The following is a 12,103-nucleotide window of genomic DNA, read 5'->3' on the forward strand; positions in this document are numbered from 1 at the left end:
CCTCGCCTTGAGTCACTAACAGCCTGCGCCTGTGCGTTCTTCAGCTGGAGAGCTCCTCACTGGTCCGCCACCCTGGTTACTGATGCCCTGCCCCAGTCCTCTGCTTCCCCGGAGTCTGCAACCCCTTGCGGCCACTGCCAAACACAGGTGTGGCCATCTTGGGCCCAGAACCTGTGGTCGCAGCATTTCAAAATTAAACGCCACCAGCTCCTCTAACAGTCTGTTTAGAGCATGAACAGAGCCACTGGCAGGAGGATGAGGTGGTAGGACCTCTACTCCTCACTCTCCACGGGTATGCACCTTGATTTTAACCTCAAAAAACCCTCTGATCCCCTCAATTAGATCCCAGCCTGTAAGTCGCTCGCAGGGATCTGTGGATGTTTGTGCGGTCAGCATTTATTGATGAACATTACACGGTGTCTCAGAGGAACCAACCTTATTCCTTATTTGGAGACCAATGTTACAGCTGCAAATGACATGGTGCAGTTTAATAGTTTCTGTTTCCTGTGTAACAGAGCAAGCTGTGAAAACCCACGGCTTTTATGTTTACCTCCATCATGAAGTAATTGTGATGCTGTTAAAATCCTATCAGAACGTCAGCTTCAAATGCTTCACCCTTCATTTTAGAACCTTCACCCCAGGTCTAATCCTTGGGTTTGTCTGAATAACTGATCTCTCAACTTGAATTTGTGTAGTGCCTGCAACATTGATAAGATCGACAGGTATTCCACAGAACATCTAATAGCCCAGGCAGAAGGCAATGATAGAACCATAGAACACTACAGCACACAAACAGGCCCTTTAGCCCTTCTAGCCTGTGCCAAATTATTATTCTGCCTCGTCCCACTGACCTGCATCCAGTCTATAGCCCTCCATTGCTTGCCTGTCCATGAATCTGACAATATTCATCTTAACTGTTATAATTGAGCCGGCATTCACCACTTCAGCTGGCAGGTCGTTCTTCACTCCCATGAAATTCCCCTGTTCCTCCTAAACTTCTCCCCTTTCACCCTCAACTCATACCATAACATCCCAACTCCTACACTCAATGTATGTTTGGTATTTTGAAGACAAATCTGTCAAAAGCTCTCTTTACGACCCTTCTCACCTGTGATGCAACTTTCAGGGAATTATGTATCTGTATTCCCATATCCCTCTGTTCTAACACACTCTTCAGTGAATGCCGTGAATGTCCTTCCAAGATGCACCACCTCACACTAGTCTGAATTAAACCCATCTGCTATTTTTCAGCCTATTCTTCCAGTTTGTTCAGATCTCCTTTCAAGCTTTGAAAACCATCCTTGCTGCCCAGTACACCTCCAATCTCTGTGTTACAGAAATAGTAGGAGGAAGGGTGTACCATCTGGCCTTTCTAGCCTGCTAGGACAGAAGGCCAATAAAAGATGGAAAGATGGCCAATCTTGATGGAACAGAGAGGTTATTGGGAGAGAATTCCAGAGCTTGGATTCAGGCAGGTCAAGTCAAGGCCTCCAGAAGAAAAGGGATTCTTCAGGATGGAAATGAGAAAAGTCAAGGCATAATTTCAAGGGTTAAAGGAGATATTCAGTCATGGAGTGGTAAGTACCTGGAATGGGCTATCAGGGGAAGCGGTGAGAGCAGATACTGTTGAAGAGGCATATAGACAGGAAGGGGATGGAGAGACAAAGACCATGTGTAAGGCAGGTGGGACTCACTGCAGTGCAGAATGAGTTACTGCAAACACAGTGTGAGATAGGTAGAGGCAAATCATCTCCCAGCCAATAGATCGAGTGAAAATTTTATCCATCGAAGTATGAATGGTGGTGGGCCATTAAAGAGTTAACAGGAGAAGGAGTCTCTGAGAATTTCCACGTCAAGAAGTTGTTGAGTGAACTTGAAGTTTGACAAGAAACTGCAGACGCTGGGTATGTAGTTTACAGAAAAATGCTGGAGAAACTCAACAGGTCACGCAGCGTGCTTTATACAGCAAAGATAAAGATATCTAACCAATGTTTAGGGCTTGAGCCCTTCATCAAGGAATGAGCAAAAACGCATGATACCAGGATTGACAACAACCCAGCTGTGATACTGAAGTGCTCCACAACTAGTTGAGTTGACACGAGAGTTTGTTGTCATATGTGTATGTATTATACACCAATGCTAACTGGGCGGCACAGGGTTAGCGTAGAGGTTAGCACAGCGCTGTTACAATACCAGCAATCTGGCGCTGTCTGTAAGGAGTTTATATGTCCTCCCCATGCCTACGTGGGTTTCCTCTGAGCGCTCTGGTTGGATGCATCCTTGTGTGGTGTGGTAGCTACAAAGCATCAGATCGGAGATCAGTACAGAGGGTGATTAAAAATGCTAAGAAGATCACTGGACTCTCCCTTCCCTCTGTTGATGATATCTGCAGAGAGTGGTGCTTAAAGAGGGCTCAGTGAATCATTGAGGACCATGAGGCCAGTGTTTTCACTCTGAGGGTGGGCCGTATCTTGAATGAGCCTCCAGAGGAAGCTATAGAAATAGTTACAATTATAACCTTCTAAAGATTTGGATGGAAATATCAGTATGGAGGATTTAGAAGGATATAGGCCAATAGTAGGCCAATGGGACAAGCCCAGAATAAGATCAGAAGACCACAAGACATAGGAGCAGAAATAGGCCATTCAGCCCATTGAGTCTTCCCCGCCATTTAATCAGGAGCTGATCCATTTTCCCATTCAGCCAGCTCCACTGCCCAGTCTTCACCCCGTAATCTTTGATGCCCTGGCTAATCAAGAACCTATCAATCTCTGCCTTAAATACACCCAATGATCTTGCTTCCACAACCACCTGTGGCAACAAATTCCACAGATTCATCACCCTGTGGCTGATGAATTTCCTCCGCATGACTGTTCTAAGCGAACGCCCTTCAATCCCCATGTCTTAGACTCTCGCACCACGGGAAACAACCTTTCGACATCTACACTGCCCATGCCTTTCAACGTTCAGTATGTTTCAATGAGATCCCCCTTCATTCTCCTAAATTTCAATGAGTACAGGTCAAGAGCTGTCAAACGTTCCTCATATGATGTCCCTTTCAATCCCAGTGAACCTCCTTTAAATCTTCTCCAATGCCAAAATATCATTTGTTAAATGAGGAGCCCAAAACTGCTCACAATACTCCAAGTGAAGCCTCACCAGTGCCTTATAAGAAGAATGGATGAGATGGGCTGAAGGGCTGGTTCTGCACTATATGGCCATGGCCTCTCTGCCACGCCCAGAGCACAGGAAAGAATGAGAGAGAGAATCGACAAAGATTTGGTGGATTTCAGCAGAGGGAGATGCTGAAGGAACGATCCAAACAAAGAGTTAAAACCAGAAGCATTGTTCGCTCCAGATCTCTGCACCATTCTGCAGTCAAGCATATTTTTGTGAATATGCTGATGTGTGACAACTTCAGCCAGTGCCACACACTCCTGGCGATGTGCTGCAAGGGGAAAGCAAAATATTACCAAAATATCTCCTCCACATGTGCAACTGTTTTTGGATGGAGATGTAAAGGCGGACGCACACCCACCTTCACTGCACAGACTCAGAGAGGAGGAGACACGAGGACATTGACTTGTGCATCCATGTAGTTGCACACAGTCTCATAAACACGAACACACACAGGCACAAACTAACGCAGACACAAACACACACGTACACACACACACACACACACACACACACACACACACACACACCCACCCCCGTAGTGCAGGAAATGCCACCCATCTGCTGAAGCCTTTGGAATTGCACATGAGAGGATGTTTACCTGTACAGATGCCTTCCTGCTGCTTCGCTGATTGATGTGCTGAGCCCCTCCTGCTCGTTCTTCACTGTTGGCCAAAGGCAGAAGGAACGGAAGAACTCCAGTGTGTTCCTGGCGGGGGCAGACTTGAGGACTGGCTCTAACCTTCTGTCCCCGTGCAAACAGGGATGACTACCCCGCCCTGGCTCTTACTACTGCAACTGGTGATAATTGGGTTGTCCCAGATGTCCGCCGGCACGAGCGTCTCTGCAAGGTCAAAGGCTGGCCAACGGTGGAGGAGCCGTGAGTAGAAAACTGACCAACCACCCCCCCCTCCCCCCGCCCCACCTCACCACCTCCCCTTTGAGCTGAATGTCACAGGCACCATTGTCAGTCTCTGTAAAGAAAATAAATGAACATACTGCAGACCAGACTGGAGTTAGAGGTGCGGGTGGAATGAAGTTACAGAGAGGGGGGTAGACACCTTTGGCTAACTCTGCTGACATGGAATCCCTGCTCACTGTCCACACATTAACCCTCCCTCAACTCCCTCTCTCTCTCTACCCCCTCTCCCACCTTTTGTCTCTCTCTCTCTCTCTCACACACACACACACACACACACACCCTTCTCTCTTTCTCTTCTCTCTCTCCCTCCCTCCTGGCTTTCTCTTTCCTCTTTCTCCCTCTCTTTCCTCTTTCTCTCCTTTCTCTTTCTATCTCTCTCCTTTCTCTTTCTATCTCTCTCCCTCTCCCCCTTTTCTCTCTTCTTTTTCTCTCTTCCCTCCCTCCCTTTCCCTCTCCACTGTCTATCTCCTCTTTCTCTTTTCCTCTCACTCTCTCCCTGACTCTTCTCTCCCTCTCTCTCTTCATTTCTCTCTCTCATAGAATTTCTCCCCTCCTCAGAGAGATTGTCTGCGTCCCTCTGTAATACTTTGAGGCAATGAGTGTAACCATCAACTAATCCATGGTGAGGTGTTGGAGAGCGTGGAGATCAGTCCCAGCAATGAGAGCCGGAATTGTGTGTAAATATAGAGAAAGACTGCAGTCTGGTGATTGCTTCACTAGATTCATAACTGGAGAGTAGACGAAGCAGACTTGAATTAAAGTAAAGAAATAAACTTGGGTTGTTATCAGAAACAGGTTTATTCTCATGAGCACGTGTCATAAAATTTGTTGTCTGTGACAGTAGTATTGAGCAGAACAAGGTACAAAATGTCTGTAAATTACAAGTCCCTTAAAGTACAAGATTTTAAAAAAATAGATAATTAGTTAAAAAAGAGAAAAAGTGAGTTTGTGTCTGTGGTTCATTGACCGTTCAGAAATCTGATGGCGGGGGTGGGGGGGGGGGGAGAAGCTGTTTTTGTCACGTTGATCATAATAAAACTTGAAGAGGAAGAGTCTGGCCCTTCCAGACTGGTTCAGCACAGACTAGAAGGGCTGAAGGGGCCTATTTCTGTGCTGTAGTGTTCCGTGGTTCTGTGAAGAGTTCACAGTAGTCACTGACACCTGACAGTAGATGCACAGGTCTGCGAAGTTTATTCTCATCTGAAATGGCCGTTCGGATCACAGTTCATGGAGTCCAAAAGCACAGAACAGGCCTTTCGGCCCAATGTGTTCATTTTGACCCAGTCAGTCTTCTGGGCTGTCCCATTCGGCTGCATTTGGTCCATATCATGAAGGGTTTTAGCAGAAAGATGGATGGAAACTTTTTTCATTGCTTAATGATTTCAAATTTCTTTACGATGTGGGAGGCCATTTGGCCGATCGTGTTTATGTAGGAATTTAGAGCAATAACATATATACTTGTGTAATTGTCGATACCGTGTAAAGGTTGACTCCCCCCCCCCCCACCCTTTTATTTGGCCTCGACTGCCCATCCATCTGATCTCCTGATGCCTTGGCCATCCACCCACTGGAGCTCCTGAAAACCCCAACAACAGACTCTCACCCTGGCCACCTGCCCATCTGAGTTCCCTGGCCACAGGCTCTCTCCTAGGCCCTGGCTGCCTGCCCATCTGAGCTCCTGGCACCCCATATAACCATATAACTGTTTACGGCATGGAAACAGGCCATGTCGGCCCTTCAAGTCCACGCCAGTTCATTTGAACAACTCCACTAGCTTCCCCCTCCTACTCTCCGCCCATAACCCTCCAACCCCTCACATCCATGTACACAACCAACCTTCTCTTAAATGACAGAAGGGACCCTGCCGCAACTATCTCTTTTGGAAGATCATTCTCCGAACGCAGATTTATCACCTGGTCCCACCCATCCGAGATCCCGACTCCTTGAACAAATCAGCTACTTTCCGAGGTCAAAAGAATGACCCTTGTAAATGTCAACACCCCCCCCCACCCCCCGCAACCAAAAAATTGGTCCAAAAAACTCGATGATTACATGAGAATATACCTTTTTATTGATTCCATTTCCCTCATTTATTCCCTATTCTCTCTTACTTGTCCACTAACTCATCTTAATTTTCCCACCACTCACCTGTGGTGCAGCGAAGTAACTGGCCAACTGATACTCCCGTGTGCTGTAGGAGGAAGCGAGATCATCCACAGGGTTACAGTGGGAACGTGCAAACTCCAACACGTGACATTATCACATTAACAGCGATCTGGGTTCGAATCTGGCACTCTCTGTAAGGAGTTTGTACGATTCCCCATGTCTGTGTGGGTTTCTTCTGGGAGCTCCAGTTTCCTCCCCCCCTCCACAAATCTAGGTTAATGGGGTCTAAATTGGGTGGCACGGACTCATGGGCCGGAAGGCCTTGTTACCGTGCTGTATGTCTAAATTTTTTTTAATTACATTTCTACAGGGACATTGGGAGCACAGGAAAGTAGAAGTTCTGCCTGGCCGCAGGAAAATGAATCTCAGGGTTGTATGTGATGCTGTATGTACTCTCACAGTAAATCTGAACTTTGAACGGGAGGGCACTCTCCTGCCAGACGGCACTAATGTCGACTTTCCATTGCCCCCCTCCCCTGAGTCTCTCTCTTTCCCCATCCTTCTGCCTCCTTTCTTCCAGCCGCCCCCGCCGACTGCTTTCCTCTTTGTTCAGAGAGCTATCCCATCCCTCTATCATCTCAGCTTTTTTTTCTCTTCTACCCTCCCACCTGATCCACTTATGACCTTACCTTTCAGCCTGCACTCCTTCCCCTTCCCCTTCCTCCTTCCTCTCCTCCTCCCCCTCTCCATGCCTCTTAATTCGGGCACCTGCGTGATTTTTCTTCCACCCGATGAAGGGGCCAGGGCCAAAAAATATTGCTTTCCTTATTCTTCCTCTGGATGCTGCATGACCTGCAGAGTTTCTCCAACACATTTTGGGTATTGGATCTGCAGAATTTCTTGTTTAACTCAGGATCAGAATGAACCTGTAACTCTGGGAGGGTGGATCGGCCAAAGAAGGCAGATTGAAGATGGTTGGTGAAAGAATGTGATTGGAGATTAAATTTTTATAGAACGCAGCAAGGTGTCATGACCTGGATAGCACTGCAAAAGTGCTGGGATAAAAGCTGGGTTCAGGGAGAAAGTAGAGGAGTGTGACTGAATGGAGACCCCCTCAGAGAGCTTTCATAGACCCAATGGGCTGAATGGACACCTACTGAGCTGCATCATGTTTGGGATATTACAGCATCCGCGACCCAAGGCGGTTCATATGTGCACTTATATGTGATTCTGCCGTAAAACAATGAATTTTGTGACTTGTTCGTGGCAATAAATTCTGATTCTGGAATCATGTAACATTTTAGCTGGTGATTTGTGTGTGCGTGTTTCATACTGACGGAAAGAAACCTTCTCTTACCTCCTTCTTTAGTGTTTCTAACAAATGTGGACAGGTTGCCAAGGCTCTCCATTGGGTGAAGGGGGAACCGTGCCTTGGCTCTTCATCAGGTGAAGGGGGAACCGTGCCTTGGTTCTCCATCGGGGTGAAGGGGGAACTGTGCAGGGTTTGCTATTTCTTCTTCATGGAAGTTTGCCATGAGCAAAACTATCATCCATGATCAATGACTCCTGTTGTCTGTGACGAACAGAGAGTGGTTCTCCTCTCACCTCAGCTACATCCTTAGAGAGAGTCAAAGTGAGAAGTGGAATGGAAATAGGCCCTTTGATCCACTAACTGTCGAGCACCTCCTTGCACTCAGTCCACGTCATTCTCCTACGTTCCCATCAACTTGCCCCACCGTCTCGCCCACACACACTCAGAGGCAGGTTACAGCAGGGTGCTAGCCCACTGCCCCGCATGCCAGGACCCAAGCGGTGGTGGCGAGAATGTGCGAACTTCACAAAGACAATGCCGGAGGTAGGGATTGAACATAGGGCACTGGAGCTGTAAGGCAGCAATTCTGCTGGCTGCACCACGATGCCACTAACAACGCAGATAAAAATTCCCAGGGGCTACTTGGAATGACTGTCGGAAAATGCCAGGAAATAATAGCATGGCTATTCACAAAGATGTCCCTGCACTAGCTGAAAGCCTTTCTCAGCCATGTCCACACTTGTAATGGTGTGGGGACTGCTAATTAGCGCTACTATCAGTGGCACATTCAACTCCAATCCAAACTTGGCCAGTGTACAAAACTGTGGGTAATTCAATCAAACTCTTTCAGTCAAAATTATGCCTTACTTTCAGTGATCACATGATCAATAATTCTGGCCACAGTGAAATGACTGGGGTTATACTCATCGTCTTGTGGTATGCATATCATACACTGACAGGATAACAAAGCAAGAAGTTCTACAAAGAACGAAAACCAAACATACATTACTTAAAAGAATCAGAAAACAGTGATCTAAATTGTTTGGACACATCATGCGAAGAAAAACATTAGAACATTTAGTTACAACTGTAAAGCTGGAAGGAAAAATTAGCAGAGGCCGACAGGGAATGACATTGATAAATGGATTAACATCGTGGATGGAAACTGGGGAGGCAACAATTACAATTCAGAGGGTCAGAGACCGGGATGGATGGAAAGTCATGGCACCTGAAACAAACAATATTCATTGGAAATTAAGGTTCAGTATTCCTGTTATTTCATTTAATAATACATTAAAATGTCATATAGATGATATATTTCAACATTTGTCTGCGTACAGCAAAGAGACGCCTTGAGCATTGCGCCTAACAAGATCCATCGGCAACCTGAGCTCCAGATCCAAACCTCCGATACGATCAGGAAGATGTCAGTGCCTGAGGCCCTTCAGGGAGCCTTCTTGCCCTCAGCACCCTCTCGAATCCTGGTTCTGATACCCGGTTCCCAGTGGGCCACAGCTTGTGTGAGTCCTTCAGCTACTGAGCCCCTCGGTGGTCTGCAGCTGCGGTCGTCGTGCTGTAGGGCCTTCTCCTCTGGTTCTTCTCCTCCTCAACTGAGGGTGTTCTCCCCATTTCTGGTGCTCTGTGCCCGTCTGCTGCTCCCCAGGTGTCTGTAACACTTCATGGCCGCAGCCTAGCCATCTTGGGAGCAGACCCCTGTGGTTGCAGGATGTTTAAAAAAAACACCATCGGCTCCTCTAACAGGCTGTTTAAAGCCTGTAGGGAACCATTGGCATCTAGGCCTGGCAGCGGGACCCTGCAGATTAGTGCTGTGTCTCTGCTTCCCACTCCCAGTGGCAGTGCTGCCTTTACCACAGCTCCAGCAGCTCCGTGATTTTTTCAGAAGAATGAGGGGGGACCTCAGTGAAACATAAAATTCTGACAGAACTAGATAAATTGGATGTAGAATGTTTCTCTTTTTGTATACTTGATATTTCCTTGCTACTAAATTCTCGATAAAGGATCCTGACCCCATGTGTTCCCAAAGTCGGGGAAGTCCAGAACAAGGGGTCATAGTCTGAGCATCAGGAGGAAGCCATTTCAGACTGAGGTGAGGAAGCCATTGAATAGGGATGAGATGAAGAGAAATTTCTTCACTCAGGGAGTGGTGGACTTGTGGAACTCTCTACCACAGAACATCGTTGAGACTGCTCCATTAAATACCCCTTTTGGCTAAAGGGGTCGAGGGTTATGGAGAGCAAACAGTAATAGGGTACTGAGGTCAGATGATTCGCACGATCGTATTGAATGGTGGAGCAGGTTCAATGGGCTGAATGGCCATCTCCTGTTCCCATGGTTCCGTGCTGTAGTTCTCGATCGGAGAAATTATTCAACTCTGACTAGCTTCCAATGTGACTCGTAACTGGATATATTCATATTTCCTCTTCATTTTCCAAAGTATCATTATTCCATCTCTGGGCTGTTGATCCAAAGTGCTGTTATTATGGCAAAGAATGTAGACACAGGATTCATTTCTCAAGGGCAGCGTGTAACGCAGGGTGACAACATTCCCTCATTTGGCTCTTTGCCTCCTGCTCATGGAGAGGAGCATTTTAATCACAGCTCTTTGGAAGTTCAAGGCAAGAGATGAGCAAGAATGATCACAATGGAGGAAGGATCAATCCTGTCTTGCCGTATTCAGTGGCATTTAGAGTCTCGGGATGAGATTGTGTGTTTGCTGTGGTCTTTTTGTGTCTGTCTTGTCTCTGTCTGTGTCTGGGCAGTCTCTGCCTAAAATGCCAATTATCTCTGCAATCCTGCACCCCTCAGTAGCACTGATGTTTCTCCCGACAGACCCCATCAGCCTGGAGAGGGGGAACGAGAGTCGGACACCAGTCCCCACTGCTGACAGCGATGACACTTCATTTGGCTACACAGGTAGTGTGCGCTTTCAATTGGCCAACTTTGGCATATACTTACTCCCCCTCCTCAATGTCGCGGTAACCAGCCACTTCCTCCTCCTTCCACTCTCCTCCTTTCCCTCCCCTCCTCCTTCCCCTCCCCTCCTTCATCCCTCCCTCCTCTTCCTTCTGCTCACCCTTCACTCTCTCCCACCCCATGCCCCACATTATCATTGTGGATACCATCCACTTCCTTCTCCTCACTCTGCCCTTTACCCTCATTTACCCTCTACCACCAATGGTTACATTTCACCCTCTCCTTATGGTGACCCATTTCTCCTCCGGCTCCTCAACATCACTATGGTTGAACTCTAGTTCTTGGTCAACATTGCTCCATTGATCCACTTCCACTTCACCCAGACTCACGGTGCCTGGGTGAAACACATGATGTTAACCTCAATCCACGTGCCAGACTGATGCAACCCAACTTCTGGTCCTTTGCCGTCAGGACAGAGTGTTGGCGAATATGTTATTTGAATAATCATGGGCACGGACAGTGAACTTTAAACAAATGGAGGCTTCTAGAGGAATGAAGCATAAAATCTGAAGACACTGTTATTGCAGTAACAACGCAAAATTGCTGGGGGAACTTAGCAGGTGCTGCAGTATCTAGAAGAGGAGTACCTTAAGGAAAGTACCTGAGAGACATCAATAGGTGCACAGCCAGCGCTTTTATCCCAGGACAGGAATAGCAAACACCAGGGGATGTCTTGACACAAGTGAAAAGAGGAATGTTTAGCGGAGACATCAGGGCTAAGTTTTTTTTTTACCCAGAGAGTTGTGGGTCCCTGGAATCCCTTGCCAGTTTTGATTTTGGAGGTTAAACATTAGGGGCATTTTAAAGACTCTTAGAAAAGCACATGGATGAAAGAAAAATTGAGGGTTACGGGGCGGGGAGGATTTTGTTCTTTTATTTAGTAGGGATATATAGGTTGCACAACACTGAGGGCCAAAAGGCCTTTGGTGTGCTATAAATTTCTATTTTCTAAGGGCTCAAGCCTGGATCTTCCATTATATATCTATCTCCTATGGACTCTGCAAGACTGGCTGAATTCCTTCAGTATCTCTGTGTTCTTAACTGAGACTTCCAACCTCTTGGCAAACGGTGGACTGTGTTTGCATGGTTGGCCTCTCGCCTCGTGATCAGTTGAGCAGGTTAGTGTCCATCTGGCACCCAGACACTTGGAGGAGGAGGAGGAGGAGGAGGAGGAGGGAATGGAACAGATGGGGCTCGGGAGGCGTTCTGCACTGCGGGCCTCACTCCCGCCCGCCACCCTTGACCTAGCCACGCAGCAAACACACCGACCAACCACAGTGAACAGCAGGCTCCAGTGAGCAGATACCCCAACACTGCTGCTTGGGCCCAGTGCCATCTCACCACCCTCACCATGTTGCAACTCACAATGGCCCCCCCCAGAAAGACTCACACCATACCCCTCCTCTCTGTACGTATCCTCTTCAGCCTCTGCCAATTGCAACCTTTTGATATTCCCCCGAGTTTATTCCCTCCATCCACAGCGTCTGGTTTCTTCAGCCCTATGCCCCAGCACTCCTGAACTGAGAACCAGCAACACTTTAGACTTCCCTGCATTATACTTCTGTATATGACGATAAATGTCATCCACTCAT

At 47.4% G+C, this 12,103-nt stretch overlaps 1 protein-coding gene across 1 annotated transcript in view; it reads left to right on the forward strand.

Moving 5' to 3' along the window:
- The window catches only part of robo1 (roundabout, axon guidance receptor, homolog 1 (Drosophila)), a 523,895-nt gene that overhangs the window by 133,791 nt on the left and 378,001 nt on the right, over positions 1 to 12,103 (forward strand). Inside the window, exon 3 of the mRNA XM_069892429.1 lies at positions 10,368 to 10,451. Coding sequence (XP_069748530.1) covers positions 10,368 to 10,451 — 84 coding nt within the window. The remainder of the gene's footprint in view (positions 1 to 10,367; positions 10,452 to 12,103) is intronic.

Source organism: Narcine bancroftii, chromosome 7 (genome assembly GCF_036971445.1).
Source record: "Narcine bancroftii isolate sNarBan1 chromosome 7, sNarBan1.hap1, whole genome shotgun sequence".
Taxonomy (NCBI): Eukaryota; Metazoa; Chordata; class Chondrichthyes; order Torpediniformes; family Narcinidae; genus Narcine; species Narcine bancroftii.